This window comes from Phyllobates terribilis, unplaced genomic scaffold (genome assembly GCF_046119375.1).
Source record: "Phyllobates terribilis strain yellow unplaced genomic scaffold, ASM4611937v1 Scaffold_11__3_contigs__length_659146591, whole genome shotgun sequence".
NCBI lineage: Eukaryota > Metazoa > Chordata > Amphibia > Anura > Dendrobatidae > Phyllobates > Phyllobates terribilis.
The window spans coordinates 131,883,896-131,902,513 of NW_027362771.1; the positions used below are offsets into that span (position 1 = coordinate 131,883,896).

At 39.3% G+C, this 18,618-nt stretch overlaps 1 protein-coding gene across 3 annotated transcripts in view; it reads left to right on the top strand.

The window, feature by feature from the left end:
- Positions 1–18,618, top strand: part of METTL25 (methyltransferase like 25) — a 234,131-nt gene that overhangs the window by 206,198 nt on the left and 9,315 nt on the right. For all 3 annotated transcript variants that reach the window (XM_073651617.1, XM_073651615.1, XM_073651616.1), the window contains one exon: positions 10,776–10,850. In XM_073651617.1, the coding sequence (XP_073507718.1) occupies positions 10,776–10,850 (75 nt within the window). The remainder of the gene's footprint in view (positions 1–10,775; positions 10,851–18,618) is intronic.

Genomic DNA, 18,618 nt, shown 5'->3' on the forward strand with positions numbered 1-18,618 from the left:
GTGCCCCTAGTAACCCGATGTTTACCATAGTTACCAGCCTGCTCCTGCTTCAGCAGGCTCGTAACCAGGAGCAGGACATCGTGGAAAGATTCTTTCCACGATGTCGCTGCTCCCCTGATCGTTGGTGAGCCTGCCTGTTTGACAGCTCACCAGCGACCACATAGCGACGCAGCAACGATCCCTGACAGGTCGTATCGTTGTCGGGATCGTTGCAGCGTCGCTAAGTGTGACTTGGCCTTAAGGATCAGGCCAGGGACAAGATCTTCTGATTCTTATCGCACAAAACTATTAAGCAATCTGCTCAGACAATAACATGCTGTGGAAAACTGTGTGTATAACAAAACCGATTCCTTTTCAAATTTAAAGGGTTTCCCCTTACTTGAAAGGGGTTGTTCTGGACTTTAACATTGATGGCCTATCCTTAGGATAGGCCATTGTTGTCTCATTGGTTGGGGTGCGACACTCAGCACTACCAGACAATTCTGTTATTGACGGCACTGGAACTGCTCTATTACGGAGCTGCAGAGATCCGTCGACTGTATAGTTGTCACAGCTGGGACTGCACCTTCTTCCGCTATTCGAATCAAAAGCAGGTGGACGTTCAGTATCCAGCCGCTGCCTTTTTTCAGTCGATGGAGCTGTGCAATTCCATAACTGTGCAGTTCCGGCCGACACCTGGAAGAGCTCAGAGGCGGGGGTGCCGGGTTTTGCACCCCACCGATTAGACATTGATGACCTATACAAAGGATAGGTCATCAGTGTTTTACTACCAGATAACCCTTTAAAATGTATTGTTATATGGGCTCCGGGTGGAGAATTACATAATTAAAAGACCTGTACTCCCTTCTTGGACCAAGACACTATTCCTTCGTACTGGCTACTGTTGATGGGCTGTAGTTGTCACTCCATTTTTACATTTGGATTTATTTTCTTCCCATGGGTTTTTTTCTTGTCTTTTTTGGGGGTTTCTGTTCTAATTTTATCTAGCCCTAACTATATTTGATGATTTTTGTTAGGTACTTTCCTCTAAAATTGGGTTTTATTGATAAGTGCTTTTCCTGTCTTAGAAAGTGATGACTTATTACAATTGGTGGAAGTCCACTCTCTCGGAACCTCAATGATTATTATTACAGTTTCTCTGTATCTGACGGTAACAGAATATCTGCTGTTCACTGCATTACAAACAACTAGTCTTTGTGGTTCTTTTGCTACATTCTGCATGCAGAACAATAGGTAGCACTGTGTGACCCTTGTATATTAGCAGGTATTTGTTTAATGATCACTTTAGTGTTCTTTCACCTCATTTCTTGTAGTTGCCATAAGTACGAGTGATTATTGTGGCTTACTTTGTTGGATTTGCCGGGTAATACAATATTGATAAAACTACATGCAGTGTTTATTAGCTCAGTATAAGGTGTTTAATCCTTCTTAGGAGTTCATTGTCCAGAACCAAGCTAGTTTATGCCGAGATTAATCTATTACAGGCTTTTAGCACATTCATTTCAAGAATTTCAGATTATCCAGATAGCTATGCCAGCTAAAAAATAAAGACCGCCTTGTGTTATTGTCCAATGTGGGATTTAAATGGAAATTGCATTTTTGTGGTTGCAACAAGGATTACTTATATCTAAAAGCAAAAAAGGGAATTCACCACTGTTAAACAATGACCTGAATAATTGGTTGGTCTATGCTTTTTCTGATTCAGGTAATTGTATTGAAAGCTGGTTTACTGCCATGATACAAAATCTTGTTGGAGAAATCCCAATTTCTTTGGAATAATTTCCCATTAAGGCAGTGTAGCATGTAAATGGGTTTATAAAGCGGCTGGACTTCTCTGCGTTCTGTAACTCTAGTAGGTAACAGCAGGCGGTCGTACTTTGTTGTCTTATGGTGGTAATAGCGGGTTTTTAGCATGGTAAGAGGATGGTTTTATCTGTGTACAAATCACTTTAACTTACATGACTTGAGGCATAATGACTGCCAGAATAGCAGCACAGTGTGCAGAGCTAGTCCTGTAAGCTTGTATCCCATTACCAGGTTACTGTACTCCGTAAAACGTGTCGTAAATACACAACAGAACCATTTTGTATGTGATTGCAATATCTATAACCGCTCCACAGCACCCTGGTGTCTCCATTTATCTTCCTTATGTTGCGGGGATAAACAGACTGAACGCCACAGTCACTGCAGCTATTTTGAGTGCACCTTTCATTACAAATACATTACTTTCCTCTACGTATATTACTGGACTATAAATGTTGGGGCTTTTTAAAAGGTGAATTCATTAAACAACACTTTTAGTGTGTGATCTTTATTTATTCTAAACTTACGTTTTTTTGTTCTTTTGGTACCTAACTATAAAACATAATAATATTGTATACCATGTAATATATGTCTTAGTGTTTATAGCATTCAATGCATTTAACGCCTTCGCCCCCTGGCCATTTTCCATTTTTTAGAACTAATTTTTTTCCTCCCCTTCAGAGCCGTAACTTTTTTTTTTTATTATTTTTCTGTCTACATAACCGCATGAAGGCTTGTTTTTAGCGGGACGAGTTGTACTTTTGAATGCATGAAAAAAATTCCGAGTGCATTGAAGTTACAAAAAAGGACAATCTCACAATTGTTTTTTGGGGTTTTTTGCTTACCATGTTCACTGTATGGTAAAAATGACCTAGCAATATGATTCTTTACGTCAGTACAACTGCGCATATACCAAACATGTATAGTGTTGAAAAGAAAATAGGAAATTTGTAAAAAAAAAAAATATATATATATGTATTTTGCTTAAGTTGCCAATTTTCGAGATCCATAACGCTTTCAATTTTCGGAATATAGTACAGTGTGAGGGCTTATTTTTTGTGCCCTGAGCTCACGTTTTTTCTGATACCATTTTGGAGTAGATACAATGTTTTGATTGCCTCTTATTGCACTTTATTACAATGTTGCGGCGGCCAAAAAATTTAATTCTGGCATTTCAATTCTTATTCTTGTTTTATTTTATTTTTATTTTTAGTGGGGCAAAAGGGGAGTGATTTGAACTTGTTTTTTTTCTTCATATTTTTAAAAACATTTTTTTCACTTTTTAGTGTATTTAGTAGTCCCCTTAGGGGACTTGAAGCTGTAATTGTCTGATCGCTGGTGCGATACATAGCAGTGCATCAGCTAAAATCGCAATCTACAATGAACGCCACCTTAATGCTGGCTTTCAATGGTGTATTGTAATCACAGGCACGTGGTTCTTCAGCAGACCCTCGGCTGTCATGACAACCCATCAGCGTCTCGCACTTACCGGGAAATATGCCAGCCCGCATCAAATTCAGGGAGGCGACCTATGATATACCAGTGCGTCATATGTCGGTAAGGGGTTAAAGAAACAGTCCAGTTATTTTTTGCATCCCCACCCTGATTGTCGATCACACGCTGTTTTTTTTATAAATATACTGACTGCCAGCTGTAATGCTGAGCTGGCTGTCAGTGCCAGGGCGTGGATTCAGCCCCGCCAGCTGTACCTCTTTGAAAGCCCGAGGCTGCCGGGAGGAATAAAGTAAATTTCTTTGTGATAGTGGGGCTCTCTGTGCTTTTGCCGGGCAGCTTCAGAACGCTATTAGCCTGCGGATTAATAGTATTTTTTACATGACAGTTTCCCTTTAATAGTTTATTTTTATCAATTGTCAAAATGCAAAATTAATGAACAAAAGAGAAATCTAAGTCAATTGAATCTCTAAGAAATCGAAGTCATTTTCATATGTAGGTTGAAACAAAGTAATTATCTGAAACAGAAACTGCAGTGTAAGAAGCTTAAAACTGGGTGAGAAACAGCCAAAATCTGGTAGAACGGTGAGGTTGTGGGAAACACTTTCATGTCACAGGTCATAAACCATGGCAGGACTGAGCACAGCAACAAGACATAAGGTAGTTATACTGCATCAGCAATGTCTCTCTTAGGCAAAGATTTTATTGAAGACTGGTGTATCATGATGATCTGTACAAGCGTTTTTGAAGAAGCATCAAGAAATGGGCAATGTTGAGGAATACAACAGTGGTTGGCCAAGGAAACTTAATGCAGATGAATGACATATTATGCTTACTTCCCTTCGAAGTTGGAAGATGTCCATCATTGCCATCAGCTGAGAATTGACAGCAACCATTGAGACCCAGCTACACCTATCTACTGTTTGGAGAAGTCTGTCCAGATGTTATCTTCATATAAGAATTGCAGCGAAAAAGCTATACTTTTGACATGGAAACAAAGCCAACCGACTCAACTGTGCAAGAAAACAAAGAAACTGAAGGATCGTAAAATGGCAGAAGGTGTTTTAGACTGATGAGTCAAAATTTGAACAAGTTGGCTGTAACAGAAGGCATTTTATCAAATGGCTGCAGAGTGGTACAATACTGAATGTCTGAAGACAACAGTGAAGTTTGATGGAGGTTCCTTTTTAGTTTGAGACTGCATTTCACCAAATGGTGTCCAGGATTTAATCAGTATTAATGGTATCTATAATGCTGAGAAATATATGCAGATCAGATCATGCAATACCATCAGTAAGGAATTTGGTTGGCTCTAAATTTATTCTGCAGCAGGACAACAACTCCAAATATACAGTCAATGTCATATGAACTAGTTTCAGCATGAAGAAGAATGAGTCCTGGAGGTGAGGATATGGCCCCTAAAGAGCCTTGATCTCAACATTGAGTTTGTCTGGAATTACACGCAGAGAAAGAAGTGTTTGAGCAAGCCTGCATCCACAGAAGATCTGTGATTAGTTCTCCAAGATGCTTAACCCCTTTACGACCATGGGATTTTCCGTTTTTGGATTTTAGTTTTTTGCTCCCCTTGTTTCCAGACCTATAGCGTTTTTATCTTTTGGGCAATATGGCCATGTGAGGGCTTATTTTTTGCAGGACGAGTTGTACTTTTAAACGCCATTACTAGTTTTACCATATTGTGTACTGGAAAATGGGGAAAAAAATTTCAAGTGCGGTGAAATTGCAAAAAAAAATGCAATTCCACAGTTTTTTTTTCTTTTCAGGTTCACTGAATGCTAAAACTGACCTGCCATTATCATTCTCCAGGTCATTACGAGTTCGTAGACACCAAACATGTATAGGTTCTTTTTTATTTAAGTGGTGAAAAAAAAATCCAAAGTTTGCTAAAAAAAAAAAAATAAATAATGGCGCCATTTTCCGAGACCCGTAGCGTCTCCATTTTTCGGGATCTGGGGCCGGGTGAGGGCTTATTTTTTGTGTGCCGGGCTGACGTTTTTATTGATACCATTTTGGGGTAGACACGATGTTTTGATCGCCGATTATTGCATTTTATTGCAATGTTGCAGCGACCAAGAAAACGTAATTCTGGCGTTTGGATTTTTTTTCTCGTTACACCGTTTACCAATCGGATTAAGGCTATGTGCCCATGATGCAGAAATGCTCCGGATTTTTCCTGAGCGTTTCTGCATCTCCCTGGCAGAAAAAATGCATGCGGATTGTACATGCGTTTTACTGCCAGGGACAAGCGGAAGTGAAGCATTCTTCACATGCATTTCCACATGCGGGTGTCAAGCGCTTTCCAAGCGATTTTAGCATCACTTGGAAAGTGCTTGACCACTTGGTCACACTATATAAATCCATGCAAATGGCATGGATTTATATACTGTGACCGAAAGAATGTTTAAAAATAAAAAATAAATATATACTTACCTTCCGATGGCCCCCGCAGTCTTGCTTCGCTCGGTCCTGGCTGCCGGCAGATCGCGGTACACTGAAGGACCTGATGACGTCAGCGCAGGTCCTCCAGTCCATCGCGATCTGCCGGCAAGCCAAGACAAAGACACCGCGGGCCATCAGAAGGTAAGTATAATGTTTATTTTTTATTTTATTCTTTTTTTTTTTAGTCTTCTATGGTACCCGGGTCCGGAGGAGAGTCTTCTGTCCTCTAGACCTGGGTACCATCCGCACATTGAACGCATGTATTCCGCATGTTCTTATCTAGTGAAGCGGAATCCATGCGTTCTAATGCAAGTCAATAGCGGCGAAAATGCAGCGTTTCCGCAAAATAATTGGTAGTGCTGCGTTTTTTTCCACAATGATAATCCACAGCGGAAATTTCCACAGCATGTGCACAGCACATGCGGATTGTCATTGGGGAACATGGCAGGCCTTCTACCATGTGTTTTTTAAGGGTTTCTGCAGCGTTTTTGCTGCTGCGGAAACGCTTAAAAAACGCATCGTGGGCACACAACCTAATTCTTTTTTTTATATTGATAGATCGGGCGATTCTGAACTCAAAAATGTGTATGTGGGGTTTATTTTTTATTATTTTATTTTGAATGGGGCAAAAGGGGGGTGATTTAAACTTTTATATTTTAAAAAAAAATTTAATATTTTAACATTTTTTTTACACTTTTTCTTGCTTCTATAGTCTCCATAGGAGACTAGAAGCAGCAACTGTCTGATCGCCTCTGCTACATAGAGGCGTTGAACAGATCACCTCTATGTAGCAGAAACGCTCCTGTGCTATGAGCGCCGATCACTAGGTGGCGCTCTTAGCGATCTTTACATGACAACCACTGGGGTCTGCTGCAGACCCAGGGTTGTCATGCCCACCCATTAGTGACCCGCGATCACGTGATGGGGTCACCGATGGGCGGGGTAAGTGATGCCCTTCCGGCGCGGCGCTGTTAAATGCCGCTGTCAGAGATTGACAGCGGCATTTAACTGGTTAACAGCCGCGGGTGGATTGCGATTCCACCCGTGGCTGTCGCGGGCACATGTCAGCTGTAACAATCAGCGGACATGTGCCCGGTTCAGTGTGGGTTCACTTACGGAGCCCTCACTGAACCGGGGTTATGGCCTTGGGCGTACTAATACGCCCTGGCCAGTAAGGGGTTAAACAACCTCCCTGCCGAGTTCCTACGAAAACTGTGCGCAAGTCTACCTAGAAGAATTGATGCTGTTTTGAAGGGAAACTGAGTATACACACGTGATCAAAATTGTTGGTACCCCTCGTTTAATGAAAGAAAAACCCACAATGGTCACAGAAATAACTTCAATTTGTCAAAAGTAATAATAAATTAAAAATCTATGAAAATGAACAAATGAAAGGCAGACATTGCTTTTCCACCCTGCTTCCACAGAATTTAAAAAAAAATTAAACTCATGAAATAGGCCTGGACAGAAATGATGGTATTCTTAACTTAATATTTTGTTGAACAACCTTTGAGGCAATCACTGCAATCAAACGATTCCTGTAACTGTCAATGAGACTTCTGCACCTCTCTACTGGTATTTTGGCCCACTCCTCATGAGCAAACTGCTCCAGTTGTCTCGTGTTTGAAGGTTGCCTTTTCCAGACGGCATGTTTCAACTCTTTCCAAAGATGCTCAATAGGATTTAGGTCAGGGCTCATAGAGGGCCATTTCAGAATAGTCCAATGTTTTCCTCTTAGCCATTCTTGGGTGTTTTTAGCTGTGTGTTTTGGGTCATTTTCCTGTTGCAAGACCCATGTCCTGTGACTTGAGACCAAGCTTTCTGACACTGGGCAGCACATTTCTCTCTAGAATCCCTTGATAGTCTTGAGATTTCATTGTACCCTGCACAGATTTAAGACACCCTTTGCCAGATGCAGCAAAGCAGCTCCAGAACATAACAGAACCTCCTCCTTGTTTCACAGTAGGGACAGTGTTCTTTTCTTGATATGCTTCATTTTCCCGTCTGAACATAGAGCTGATGTGCCCTGCCAAAAACTTCCATTTTTGTCTCATCTGTCCATAGGACATTCTCCCAGAAGCTTTGTGGCTTGTCAACATGTAGTTTAGCAAATTCCAGTCTGGCTTTTTTATGATTTCTTTTCAACAATGGTGTTCTCCTTGGTCGTCTCCCATGAAGTCCACTTTGGATCAAACAATGACGGATGGTTCGATCTGACACCGTTGTCCCTTGAGCTTGAAGTTCATCTTTAATCTCTTTAGAAGTTATCCTGGGCTTTTTTGTTACCATTCATATTATCCGTCTCTTTGATTTGTCATCAATTTTCCTCCTGCGGCCACGTCCAGGGAGGTTGGCTACATTCCCATGGATCTTAAATTTCTGAATATTATGTGCAACTGTAGTCACAGGAACATCAAGCTGCTTGGAGATGGTCTTATAACCTTTACCTTTAACATGCTTGTCTATAATTTTCTTTCTAATCTCCTGAAACAACTTTCCTTTGCTTCCTCTGGTCCATGTTGAGTGTGGTACACACCATGTCACCAAACAGCACAGCGAGTATCTGTAGCCCTATATACAGACCCACTGACTGATTACAAGATTGTAGACACCTGTGATGCTAATTAGCGGACACAACTTGATTAAACATGTCCCTTTTGTCACATTATTTTCAGGGGTACCATCATTTCTGTCCAGGCCTATTTCATGAGTTTAATTTTTTTTAAATTCTGTGGAAGCAGGGTTGAAAATCAATGTCTGACTTTCATTTGTTCATTTTCATAGATTTTTAATTTATTATTACTTTTGTCAGATTGAAGTTATTTCTGTGACCATTTTGGGCTTTTCTTTCATTAAAAAAGGGGTACCAATAATTTTATGTGTGTATGTACTGTATATGTACATATATGCATGTATGTGTGTATGTATATACATATATATGTGCGTGTGTTTGTGTGTGTGTGTGTATATATATATATATATATATATATATATATAATGTGTATGTATGTGTGTGTATATATACAGTATAGACCAAAAGTTTGGACACACCTTCTCATTTAAAGATTTTTCTGTATTTTCATGACTTTGAAAATTGTACATTCACACTGAAGGCATCAAAACTATGAATTAACACATGTGGAATTATATACTAGACAAAAAAGTGTGAAACAACTGAAAATATGTCTTATATTCTAGGTTCTTCAAAGTAGCCACCTTTTGCTTTGATGGCTGCTTTGCACACTCTTGGCATTCTCTTTAATGAGCTTCAAGAGGTAGTCACCGGAAATGGTCTTCCAACAATCTTGAAGGAGTTCCCAGAGATGCTTAGCACTTGTTGGCCCTTTTGCCTTCACTCTGCGGTCCAGCTCACCCCAAACCATCTCGATTGGGTTCAGGTCTGGTGACTGTGGAGGCCAGGTCATCAGGCGTAGCACGCCATCACTCTCACTCTTGGTCAAATAGTCCTTACACAGCCTGGAGGTGTGTTTGGGTCATTGTCCTGTTGAAAAATAAATGATGGTCCAACTAAACGCAAACCGGATGGAATAGCATGCCGCTGCAAGATGCTGTGGTAGCCATGCTGGTTCAGTATGCCTTCAATTTTGAATAAATCCCCAACAGTGTCACCAGCAAAGCACCCCCACACCATCACACCTCCTCCTCCATGCTTCACGGTGGGAACCAGGCATGTAGAGTCCATCCGTTCATCTTTTCTGCGTTGCACAAAGACACGGTGGTTGGAACCAAAGATCTCAAATTTGGACTCATCAGACCAAAGCACCGATTTCCACTGGTCTAATGTCCATTCCTTGTGTTCTTTAGCCCAAACAAGTCTCTTCTGCTTGTTGCCTGTCCTTAGCAGTGGTTTCCTAGCAGCTATTTTACCATGAAGGCCTGCTGCACAAAGTCTCCTCTTAACAGTTGTTGAAGAGATGTGTCTGCTGCTAGAACTCTGTGTGGCATTGACCTGGTCTCTAATCTGAGCTGCTGTTAACCTGCGATTTCTGAGGCTGGTGACTCGAATAAACTTATCCTCAGAAGCAGAGGTGACTCTTGGTCTTCCTTTCCTGGGGTCCTCATGTGAGCCAGTTTCTTTGTAGCGCTTGATGGTTTTTGCAACTGCACTTGGGGACACTTTCGAAGTTTGGCCAATTTTTCGGACTGACTGACCTTCATTTCTTAAAGTAATGATGGCCACTCGTTTTTCTTTACTTAGAATTTGTATTATGGCAAGAAAAAAGCAGCTAACAGTCTATTCAGTAGGACTATAAGCTGTGTATCCACCTGACTTCTGCACAACACAACTGATGGTCTCAACCCCATTTATAAGGCAAGAAATCCCACTCATTAAACCTGACAGGGCACACCTGTGAAGTGAAAACCATTTCCGGTGACTACCTCTTGAAGCTCATCAAGAGAATGCCAAGAGTGTGCAAAGCAATCATCAAAGCAAAAGGTGGATACTTTGAAGAACCTAGAATATAAGACATATTTTCAGTTGTTTCACACTTTTTGTTAAGTATATAATTCCACATGTGTTAATTCATAGTTTTGATGCCTTCAGTGTGAATGTACAATTTTCATAGTGATGAAAATACAGAAAAATCTTTAAATGAGAAGGTGTTTCCAAACTTTTGGTCTGTACTGTATATGTATGTATGTTTGTGTGTGTGTGTATATATATATATATATATATATATATATATATATATATATATATATATATATATATATATATATATATATATATATATATATATATATATATATAGCACACAGATCAGATGTGACACTTCTACTTGCATATGATAAAATACAATATTGCTATGTTACAGCATAGAGCCCCGTAGTTGATATAATGAGACGTACAGATTTGCATTACTATGGCATATGCAACCAGGTACTAAATGTCAATTTGCTGATGTGATCATGACAATGAAATTGTTTCTTTATTTAAGGTAAACAAAATGTGTCACTTGCCTCATAATCTGATAACTGCTATCTTCTTTCCTGTACACATGTGGCACAATTTTAATTGTATTTTATTTGTTCACATTTAGCTTTCAGATCAGGAAATAATGGGTTACTACCAAAAGTATGAACTAAGACGGAATGAGTTGGAAGCATTTAATAGGGTAAGTGTAATATGTTTATGTTGCTTTACCCCCCAAGGTGGATTGCACGTTAATGACCGGGCCAATTTTTACAATTCTGACCACTGTTACTTTGAGGTAATTACTCTGGAATGCTTCAACAGATCCCACTGATTCTGAGTTTGTTTTTTCGTGACATATTGTACTTCATGATTGTGGTAAAATTTCTTCGATATCACTTGCATTTATTTGTGAAAAAAAATGGAAATTTTGCAAAAATTTTGAAAAATTTAGCAATTTTCAAACTTTGAATTTTCATGCCCTTAAATCAGAGAGATATGTCACACAAAATAGTTAATAAATAACATTTCTCACATGTCTACTTTACATCAGCACAATTTTGAAACCAAAATTTTTTTTTGTTAGGAAGTTATAAGGGTTAAAAGTTGACCAGCGATTTCTCATTTTTACAACAAAATTTACAAAAACATTTTTTTAGGGACCACATCACATTTGAAGTGACTTTGAGGGGCCTTTATGACAGAAAATACCCAAAAGTGACACCATTCTAAAAACTGCACCCCTCAAGGTGCTCAATACCATATTCAAGAAGTTTATTAACCCTTCAGGTGCTTCACAGGAATTTTTGGAATGTGGAAGAAAAAAATTAGCATTTATTTTCTTTTCACAAAAATGTTACTTTAGACCCCAATTTTTTATTTTCGCAAGGGTATCATTAAAAAATGGACCCCAAAATTTGTTGTGCAATTCCTCCTAAGCACATCGATACCCTATATGTAAGGGAAAAACACTGTTTGGACGCACGGCAGGGTTCGGAAGGGAAGGAGCGCCATTTGACTTTTTGAAAGTAAAATTTGCGTAAATAATTAGCAGACGCCATGTTGCGTTTGGGGAGCCCGTGATGTGCCTAAACAGTGGAAACTCCCCACAAGTGACAACATTTTGGAAACTTGACCCCCTCAGCGAACTTATATAGATGTGTGGTGAGCACCTTGAACCCCCAGGTGCTTCACAGAAGTTTATAACATTGAGCCGTAAAAATAAAATTTTCACATTTTTACGACAAAAATGTTTTTCAACCCCCAATTTAGCATTTTCATAAGGGTAACAGGAGAAATTGCACCATACAATTTGTTGTGCAATTTCTCCTGAGTTAGCAGATACCCCATATTGGGGGAAAACCACTGTTTGGCCGCACGGCAGGGCTCAAAAGGGAAGGAGCACCATTTGACTTTTTGAATGTAAAATTTGCTTGAATAATTAGCGGATGCCACGTTGCCTTTGGAGAGCCCCTGATGCGCCTAAACAGTGGAACCCCTCCCCCCCAAGTGACTCCATTTTGGAAACTAGACCCCTCAAGGATTTTATCAAGGGGTATAGTGAACATTTTGAACCCATGGGTGCGACACAGAATTTGATATTAGGTCATCTTATTGAATAAGTTGTCATTAGTCTTGAGCGCAAGTGCCCGCTACTTGGGTATGCACCATGTATCTTGGGTGCTCAAGTGACATGCTCCAGTTCCCGCCCCACATGTTTCATGGTTATTAGACACCCTATAAAAAACATGCTTGGATTGCTCGTGCATGGCAGGCAATCCCAACAATGTTTTTTTTGGCTGTATAACAGCAGCAAAACTTATGGGGCGGAGACTCAAGCACCCGCGATACTCGGTGCATACTCGAGCACCCGATGCAAACTCAAGTAGCGAGCACTTGCGCTCAACCCTATTCGCCATTATTTTTTTTCTTTACTTTTCTAAAAATCTCAACCCCAACACAATGCTATCCCCAATTCTAATACAGTCCCAACTCTAGCATAACTCAAACCATAACCCTAGCCCAACCATAACCCTAGCTTAATCATAGCCCATCCCTAACCCTAGCCAAACCCTAGCCCAACCTTAACCCTATCTCAACCCTAACCCTAGCCTAACCCTAGCCCAAACCCTAGCTCTAGCACAACCCTAGCTCTAGCACAACCCTAACCCTAGCACAACCATAACCCTAGAGTTTATTTTTTGCGCCGTTTCTCGTGCGGTATAAGTGATAAGATGACTTTATTCTTCTGGTCGGTGCGATTACAGCAATACTAGATTCATATTGTTTTTTTATGATTGACAGCTGTCACACACTAAAAGACGCTTTTTTTTGTTGCAAAAATTAGTTTTTGCATTGCCATATTTAGAAAGCTATAATTTTTCCAGATTTTGGCAGACAGTCATGTGATGGCTTGTTTTTTGCGAGACAAGTTAACGTTTTTATTGGTACCATTTTCGGCCACGTGACATTTTTTGATCGCTTTCTGTTCCGATCTTTGGGAAGCAGAATAAATAAAAAACAACAATTCCGGAATTGTTTTTTTTTTTTATGCCGTTCCGCGTGTGGTAAAATTGATAAGGCAGCTTTATTTTCGGGTCAGTACGTTTACAGCAATACCACATTTATATCGTTTTTTATGTTTTGGCGCTTTTACACAATAAAAACTATTTTATAGGAAAACATTTTTTTGTATCGCTTTATTCTGAGAGCTATAATTTTTTTATTTTTCGGCTGATGGAGCTGTATGGCGGTTTGTTTTTTGCGGGACAAGATGACGTTTTTACTATTTTTATTTGCATTCGTCTTTTTATTACATTTTTTGTTTGGCGGTATGACGATAAAGCATCCTTTTTGGCTTTGTTTTTTATTTTATTTTATTTACTGTGTTCACTAAAGGGGTTAACTAGTGGGACAGTTTTATAGGTCAGGTCGTTCCAGGTGTGGCAATACCAAATTTGTGTACTTTTATTGGTTTATTATTTTTTCAGAATAAATAAATATTATGGGTACAATATATTTTTATTTTTTGGGGATTATTTTTTTCATTTTTTTAAAAAATATTTTTACAGTTTTTTTGTGTTTTTTTTTTTTCACTTTCTGGCTTTTTTTTTTTACTTTTACACTTTGTCCCACTATGGGACTTTCACTTTTTGCAGCCTGAATGGCTGTATAGCATAGAGAGCAGCAGCTCCCTATGCTATACAGGCCGTCAAGCGCTGCACAGGGAGAAGTTACTTTGGTCATGCACTGCGCATGACCAAAGTAACTTCCTGCTGTCTGGTGTCCTGGATGTTGTCATGACGACATCGGGTCTCCATGACAACATCCAGGAGCCGCTGCAGATAGCGCGGGACACCGGCAGAGGAGGTAAGTATCGGTGCTTACCTCCCCTTGCCCCCGCAATGGTGCGATTGACTTTGATTGACTTTGATCGCAGCATACATACATACATATACACACATTTTCCTCACATGATAAAAAATATATCCGATGAAAGTTGGCGTTATTATACCACACTTTACACTTAGTGACAACCACCAATTGGTACATCTGAAATCTGTAGCCATTGATTTACATATATTTTCCTATATATAGTAAACACATATGTATCTGATGTTTGCACTTTGATTTAAGTTACTTAAAAAAAGACACTAGAGGATATTGTATCCAGATTTTACCTACAAAGCACAATCTCCTTGCAAGTGTACAATGTCTAACCTGCCAGAGAGGATTTTTGATCTGTATCCCAGTATGGAGCCATCACCAGGAAACCTTTGAACAACAAAGAAGCGTATTGAATTGTTTCCATCAATTGTTAACAGAAAGCCTACAATATAATAATCTGTAGAGAACAGACTGCTAAATTATGTTTTCCAGTGCACTTTCCTCAGATAATCTCTCTAATAATTTAAACTTTGTGTTGTTTTTTTTTCACATTGAAAAATAGTGTTGTCCACCTTTTTGATGGCTTTTTTCTTACTTAAATGCATGTATCTGTGGCTAAAAATCAGTTTTGTAATTGGGTTCCATGAAACATTTTGCATTGGTTGCCTTCTATAATGTCTGTATAGCATTGTCTATTGCTGGCTGCAGAATGGGATAACTGAGAATCTGTCAGTGAGCCCGCTATGATAGTCTGACTTTGTCAGTCGGAATTTGTAACTCTTTTATGTCTTTTTTTTTTCCATTCATCTCATTTCATTTATGACCACAGATTATATCAAAGTGAAATGTGCAGAGAAACCAAGAACTGGTGCAAATTTTTTTAGCCCTAAATGCATGCAATTTAGGAAAAAAAGTTCCCAGAGGGGACAACCCCTTTTAACAGTCTAACATTATTCATGATAAAGCTAAGTTACATTTACATACTGTTTTACTGACATTTTTTTAGATGCCGATTGATACTTCTGTTGATATTTAAGGTTTTAAGGTATTTTTAGTGTTAAGATGGTAATGCAACTTGGTTGACTTGAAGCTGACGACCATACTCATGCACACTCGCCTATGTGCTCTCAGTGGTGTGAAGGAAGCTAGCCGCTGCCAGGACTCGCCCATTCGCATGGTTGAAACAAAAAATTACCAGTGTACCCCCAACATTTGTTTCCGATTCAGGTGAAATGCAGGGTAACAACATTACTGACAAGTTTTTGTTTGCGCTCAGTACTTTATTTCCATGCCGAGGGTATGTGACACAGCCAGAGCATTCTACCACAGGAAGATGGATTTTCACACAAAGCATAAAATGGACCTTATGTTAGTAAATCCATAATTAGAATGATATCCAAAGTTTGGTAATGTGTTTTATTTTGAGTGCTTATATTATGTCAGCATGTTCTGTCCGCAGTAAAGAGAGATTTTCCCATGCACCAATATGGCTGCAAGAGCAATAAAACAAAATAAGACCAATGTAAAAATTGCAAACACATTATAGGACATTTTGTGGATGATTTCATAAGACACATTGTACACCAAATATGGAAAACATCTGTTATACCTGATATTTCAGATATAATAAACAAAGTAAACATAGATTATAGGTTTGATCACATGATTGTGAGTAGCCATCATACTGTAAATCCGAAAAATGTTCACTATCTTAGACGCACTGAAGCATCTCAAGGCTTGCTGCTAATTTGCATTGCAAAACCAAAGAAATGAGCCGGAACGCATGTTGGTATAAGTGCAATGTGTAGATGCACATTCACACTGTGGTCATAAACAGACAGAACCTAGGATAAAAAAAAAACTATTTAACAAAATTTAGAAGTTACTAAATAGCAATAGTGCGTGTAAATAACAAGATACTTAGGTGATCAAAAGAGCACAAAAGTAATTGCACCGAAACAATCAGGATGGTCCCTAACTCTTGTGGCTCACCTTTCTACGTGCCAGCAGGCCTTGAAATAGATGGGGGCGAGGCAGAGCAAGTCCCAGACTGTTTAAACACCTGCTGTGTAAAGCTGTATAGACAAGATGCCCAGTCCAAAAATGGGGAGCCATGCCCCTGTATGTACAAAGTTCAAAAAACTAAAGCAAAACCAAACAAATGAGCTGGAACATATGTTGGTATAAGTGCAGTGTGTAGGTGCACATTCACACTGTGACCATTATCAAACATAACCTAGGATAAAACCAAAATGATCAAATATCCTGCAGCAAGTAAATAAATAGTAATAGTACCTGTAAATAACCTGGTTGGGTACACCTTGTCACGGTGGGATGGCTTTTACGCTATTTTGATCAAAATAGTGTCAACTATGTACCCTATGTTATTTACAGGTACTATTACTGTTTATTTTCTTACAGCATGGTATTTGTCAAAATGTCTAAAGCAGGGATGTCAAACTCAAATGCACAGAGGGACAAAATTAAAAGCTTGGAAAAGGTCGCGGGCCAACCTTGATATTTATTAAAAAATGTCTACAATTGAGGAACTTTTTCCTTATCATTAAAATATAGTACATTTTAATTAATAGATCTTAGCATATTGGAATAATATGTTATGTAAGAGCAGTAAAAGCATATGGCCTAATTTAAATAAGTAATAACAAAGTATAAAAATCCTTGAGTGAATCAAATAATAAAGTATGATGCCAACAAAAGTGCCCCTCCCAAACATATTAAGACACCCCACAGTGAATTCCTCCACAGGACCCTACTGTACCCTCCTTCTCAACCCACCCGGCAAAATTATGGTGATCCCTTCACAGTATGATTCACCAACTGTAATCCCCACACAGCACTCTACCCAGAATAATGGACCCCACAAAGTATTCCATACAGTATAATGGCCCCACATAGTCCTCCATACAGTATAATGGGCCCTGCATTACCTTCCATACAGTATAATGGGCCCCACATAGTCCTCCATACAGTATAATGGCCCCACACAGTCCTCCATACAGTATAATGGCCCCACACAGTCCTCCATACAGTATAAGGGCCCCACATAGTCCTCCATTCAGTATAATGGGCCTTGCATTGCCTTCAATGCAGTATAATGGACCAACATAGTCCTCCATATAGTATAATGGGCCCTGCATTGATTTCCATACTGTATAATGGCTCCACATAGTACTCCATACAGTATAATGACCCCATTTAGTGGTCCATACAGTATAATGACCCCATTTAGTGGTCCATACAGTATAATGACCTCACTTAGTGGTCCATACAGTATAACGGCCCCACATAGTGGTCCATACAGTATAACGGCCCCGCATAGTGCTCCATACAGTATAGTGGCTCCACATAGTACTCCATATAGTTTAATGACCCCATTTAGTGGTCCATACAGTATAATGACCTCACTTAGTGGTCCATACAGTATAGCGGCCCCACATAGTGGTCCATACAGTATAACGGCCCCGCATAGTGCTCCATACAGTATAGTGGCTCCACATAGTACTCCATATAGTTTAATGACCCCATTTAGTGGTCCATACAGTATAATGACCTCACTTAGTGGTCCATACAGTATAACGGCCCCACATAGTGGTCCATACAGTATAACGGCCCCGCATAGTGCTCCATACAGTATAGTGGCTCCACATAGTCCTCCATACAGTATAACGGCCCCACATAGTGGTCCATACAGTATAACGGCCCCGCATAGTGCTCCATACAGTATAGTGGCTCCACATAGTACTCCATACAGTTTAATGACCCCATTTAGTGGTCCATACAGTATAATGACCCTATTTAGTGGTCCATACAGTATAATGACCCCATTTAGTGGTCCATACAGTATAAGGGCCCCACATAGTGCTCCATACAGTATAATGGCCCCACGTAGTGCTCCATACAGAATAATGGCATGCCTGGCTTCGTGGGCCAAATATACTCTGAGACAGATTTGGCCCATGGGACAGTGTTTACGAAGAAAAAAGAAAAAACAATCATCAGCTCACCCATTCATGTAGAAGATAGGCTTCCTCGCACGGAAACTGGCAGTACCACAGGAAAAGTATTCAAAAGACAAGAATTATCCAGCGTGGAAAAAATCTCCATAAAAATTGAAAAGTTATTAATGAAAAGTATTAAAAAAAATTCAGAGACATAAGATGTCATCAAATCAGTACAGAGTACTTAGGCAGACGCCTTTCGGAATGAAACTTCCTTATTCATTAATTTTTTTAATACTTTTCATTAATAAATTTTCGATTTTTATGGAGATTTCTTCCACGCTGGATAATTCTTGTCTTTTGAATGGGACAGTGTTTGACATGTGTGGTCTAAAGGTGGTTTAATTCCAAACTCTCTTCTATTGGTGACACCTACTTTATTTCAGTCGTTCCCATTTTTACTTCCCTCTTAACTAAGGGTATTATTTTAAACTATAATATAATGTCTGACTTTTTCATTTCTAATGCAAACAAATCAATAGATATGCATTTTTCTGAAAAAGTTTATATTTTCTTGATGTTTATGTAGTAATCTTTTCTTTCTTATAATGCCAAATTGTGCAT